Source organism: Eimeria necatrix, genomic scaffold (genome assembly GCF_000499385.1).
Source record: "Eimeria necatrix Houghton genomic scaffold, Enh_scaff646, whole genome shotgun sequence".
NCBI classification, from domain to species: Eukaryota; Apicomplexa; class Conoidasida; order Eucoccidiorida; family Eimeriidae; genus Eimeria; species Eimeria necatrix.
In genome coordinates this window covers 17,501-20,998 of record NW_013654491.1, presented here as the reverse complement: position 1 = coordinate 20,998, position 3,498 = coordinate 17,501, and the positions used below count along the sequence as shown (strand labels likewise).

Below are 3,498 nucleotides of genomic sequence, written 5' to 3'. Positions count from 1 at the left end.
TGCTGCTGCTGCTGCTGCTGCTGCTGCTGCTGCTGCTGCTGCTGCTGCTGCTGCTGCTGCTGCTGCTGCTGCTGCTGCTGTAGCATCTCCCCCGCTGCGCCCTTTCTGTCCAGCGTTGGTGTGCGTGTCTCCCTTGCTGCCCCTGGCCGAGCCCACGCGCCTCTGCTGCTGCTGCTGCTGCTGCTGCTGCTGCTGCTGCAGGCAGCACTGGCGGCGGAGTCGGTGTGGATTAGCGCGCTGCTGCTGGAGGAGTTTGCTGCTGACCTTTCGGTGCCGCGGCTGCTGCAGCGGTACGAAGACGCGTTTGGGCGTGAGGGGGGTTTGCTGCTGCAGCGGGAGCCGCAGGGGGAGGTGCAGCAGAAGGTGCTGCTGCTGCTGCAGCTGCTGCTGCAGCAAGGCTTCGAAGTGGTCTTCATTCTGCAGCACCGCATGCATCTTCTGTCTCCGCCTCTTTCCGAAGAAATGGTTTGGAGAACTTACGAGTTGGACCGCCACTACTGGCGGCTGCGTGCTGCGCGAGTCAAGCTGCTGCAGCTGGGGGTCACGCTGCAGCAGCAGCAGCAGCAGCAGCAGCAGCAGCAGCAGCAGCAGCAGCGGCGGCGGCGGGAGGGCGGCGACGCCGCCGCGACGCAGCCTGCTGCTGCTGCTGCTGCTGCTGCTGCTGGGGAAACTCCGGAAGCAATTAAGACTAAGCTGCTGCAGCTTGTTGCTGCAGCACACACTGAACAAGATCTTGAGGATGTGCGGCTCTTTGTGGTGACCCACTACCACCCCCAGCTTGCTGCTGCTGCTGCTGCTGCTGCTGCTGCTGCCAAGGGCAGCAGCAGCCAGCTCTCCGAGCCAGCGGACAAGGAAGAGACCCTCGAGGAAGCAGATGACCCCTTGCTGCAGCAAGAAGCTGGAGACGATGAGCTGCACGAGCAGCAGCAGCAGCAGCAACTGCAGCAGGGAGAGGACGAGGGCTTCTTCCAGGAGCAGCAGCAGCAGCAGCAGCAGGATCTGGATGTGCTGCAGCAGCAGCAGCAGCTCACCCAAGACAGCGCGCTGCAGCAATCGCAGCCAGACGGCAACGAAAGCCTCCCGTGGACTGCAACACAAGAAGCAGCAGCAGCAGCAGCAGCAGGAGCAGCAGCAGCAGCAGCAGCAGCAACGGAGGGAGACAGCCTAGTGCCCTCATTCCCCACGCAGCCATCGGCAGATGCTGCTGCTGCTCCGAGTCAGGAGTGGCAGCAGCAGGAGCAGCAGCAGCAGGAGCAGCAGCAGCAAGAGCTTCTTGAGCAGCAGCTAGATGTTGATCCGCAGCACGTGCTGCGCGACCTGCAGCAGCTATATCTACAGCAGGGAGACGAGCAGCAGCAGCAGCAGCAGCAGCAGCAGCAGCAGCAGCAGCTTGATGTTGAGGAGCCCGTGGGAGGCTCTCAGCTGTTTCACGACGAGGAGATGCTGCAGCAGGAGCCTCATGACGAAGCAGCAGACGCAGCAGCAGCAGCAGCACTGCAGCAGCAAGACGCAGCAGCAACACCGGCAGCCCTTGGTGCTGCCCTCGAGTCTGCTGCAGCGGCAGCAGCAGCAGCAGCAGCGGGTGCTGCTGCAGCCCAGCAAAAAGCAGCAACGTCAGTAGTTGGTCACCCAGTAGCAGCAGACTCGGTCGAAGCAGCAGGGCGGCCATCAGCAGCAGCAGAGTCAGCAGCAGCAGCAGAGCCAACAGCAGCAGCAGATCCAGCAGCAGCAGAGCCAGCAGCAGCAGCAGCAGCAGCAGCACCTGCTGCAGCGCCTGCACCGACACAAACGCCAGCACCAGCACCTGCGCGGCCTCATGCGGCGAAGTGGGATCAGCCGCCGCAGCAGCTGCAGCAGCAGCAGCAGCAGCAGCAAGAGCAGCAGCTGTTGCTGCAGCAAGGGAGGCAGGACAGGGTGCAGCCTAGTAAATCAGCTCACAGTGACATTAACAGCAGCAGCAACAGCAGCAGCAGCAGCAGCGCAACAAGAGGGGCCCCCAGGACCACTTCTCGCTGGGGCCAGGGGGCCCCCAAGCCAGCAGCAGCAGGAGAGTCTGCAGCAGAAGTTGCAGCAGCAGCAGCAGCAGACTTCTTCGGCTTTTCGAGCTCCCAGGAGCCAGCAGCGGGTGCCACGCAGCGAGCAGCAGCAGCAGCAGCAGCAGCAGAAGCAGCAGACTCATCAGGCTTTTCTGGTTCTTCAAGGCCAGCAGCAGCTCCGTCGCAAGCAGCAGCAGCAGCTGCAGCAACAGAATCCGCTGCTGCTGTGGCAGCAGCAGCAGCAGCAGACTTCTTTGGCTTCTCCCAGAGCAGCGCAACAGATCGCAGCAGAGACGAAGACCGAATGGAGATAGACGGGCAGCCAACCAGCAGCAGCAGCAGCAGCAGCAGTAGCAGCAGCAGCAGCAGCAGCAGCAGCAGCAGCAGCAGCAGCAGCTGGGGCGGAGGGCTGTCGGTGCTCAGAGACAGCTACGGCTATCGGTGGGAGCTGACGAAGGAGCAGCAAGCTGCAGCAGCAAAAGAAGAAGAAGAGCTGAAGCAGCTTCTTGCTGCTGCTCAAGAGGAAGAGTGGGCGGAAGCAGAAGCAGCAGCAGCAGCAGCAGCAGCAGCAAACAGGCCCATCACCTACAAAGATATATCGCCTTCCGACGCCATCGAAGTGCGCTCCTGCGCCTCATCCCCTGCTGCTGCTGCTGCTGTTGCTGCTGCTGTTTTGCTGCTGCTGCTGCTGTTGCTGCTGCTGCTGTTGCTGCTGCTGCTGCTGCTGCTGCTGGTTTGCTGCTGCTGCTGCTGGCGCTCTGACTGGCGAATGGCGTTCGCAGCGCGCAATCCCCAAGCACATCAGGGGAAAGAAGAAGCAAAGAATAACTAAATAGAATAAATTAAATTAATTAAATTAATTTAATTAAATTAAATTAATTTAATTAATTGAATTAAATTAATTAAATGAAATGCGCTGCTGCTTGCTGCAGCTGGCGCACCGGTACGGGCTGTCGGGGGCGTGGGACGGTTTGCTGCTGGACAGCAGCAGCTTCGCAGCAAATTTGACTTTTTTATGTTTTGAAGATAAAAACCCTTTAGAGCCAAGTGCAGCACTTCCTTTGCCTCGGCAGCCGCTGCTGCCAGCCCCTCAGATTGCTGCTGCGCCGGAAGCAGCAGCAGCAGCAGCAGCAGCAGCAGCGGCGGCGGCGGCGGCGGCGGGGGCCGGCGGCGGGCCGGCAGCAGCAGCAGCAGCAGCAGCAGCAGCAGCAGACGCGCAGCTGGAAGCTGCTGCTGCCCAGTGGGCTGCCCAGTGGACCAGGGGCCCCTTCGTGACGGGGGCCCAAGTGCTGTCGCTGCTGGTGCAGCGCAGCGCGAGAGAGCTGGCAGCAAACTTGCTGCTGCGGCAGCTGCTGCGGCAGAAGCTGCTGCTGCTGCTGCAGGTCTCTGTGGTCACCACTCCCAAGGGCGAGAGGGAGGCGGACCCTGCGAAGCCTTGCTGGCTGGCGCGCAGGCTCTGGCG

General features: G+C 61.8%; 1 protein-coding gene across 1 annotated transcript in view; it reads left to right on the top strand.

The window, feature by feature from the left end:
• Nucleotides 1–201: 201 nt before the first annotated feature.
• The window catches only part of ENH_00068380 (hypothetical protein, conserved), a gene marked incomplete at both ends in the record, with an annotated part of 12,116 nt that continues 8,819 nt past the window's right edge, over nt 202–3,498 (top strand). The window contains 2 exons of the mRNA XM_013582440.1: nt 202–2,655; nt 2,969–3,498. The exon at nt 2,969–3,498 is cut by the window's right edge and continues 32 nt beyond it. Coding sequence (XP_013437894.1) covers nt 202–2,655; nt 2,969–3,498 — 2,984 coding nt within the window. The remainder of the gene's footprint in view (nt 2,656–2,968) is intronic.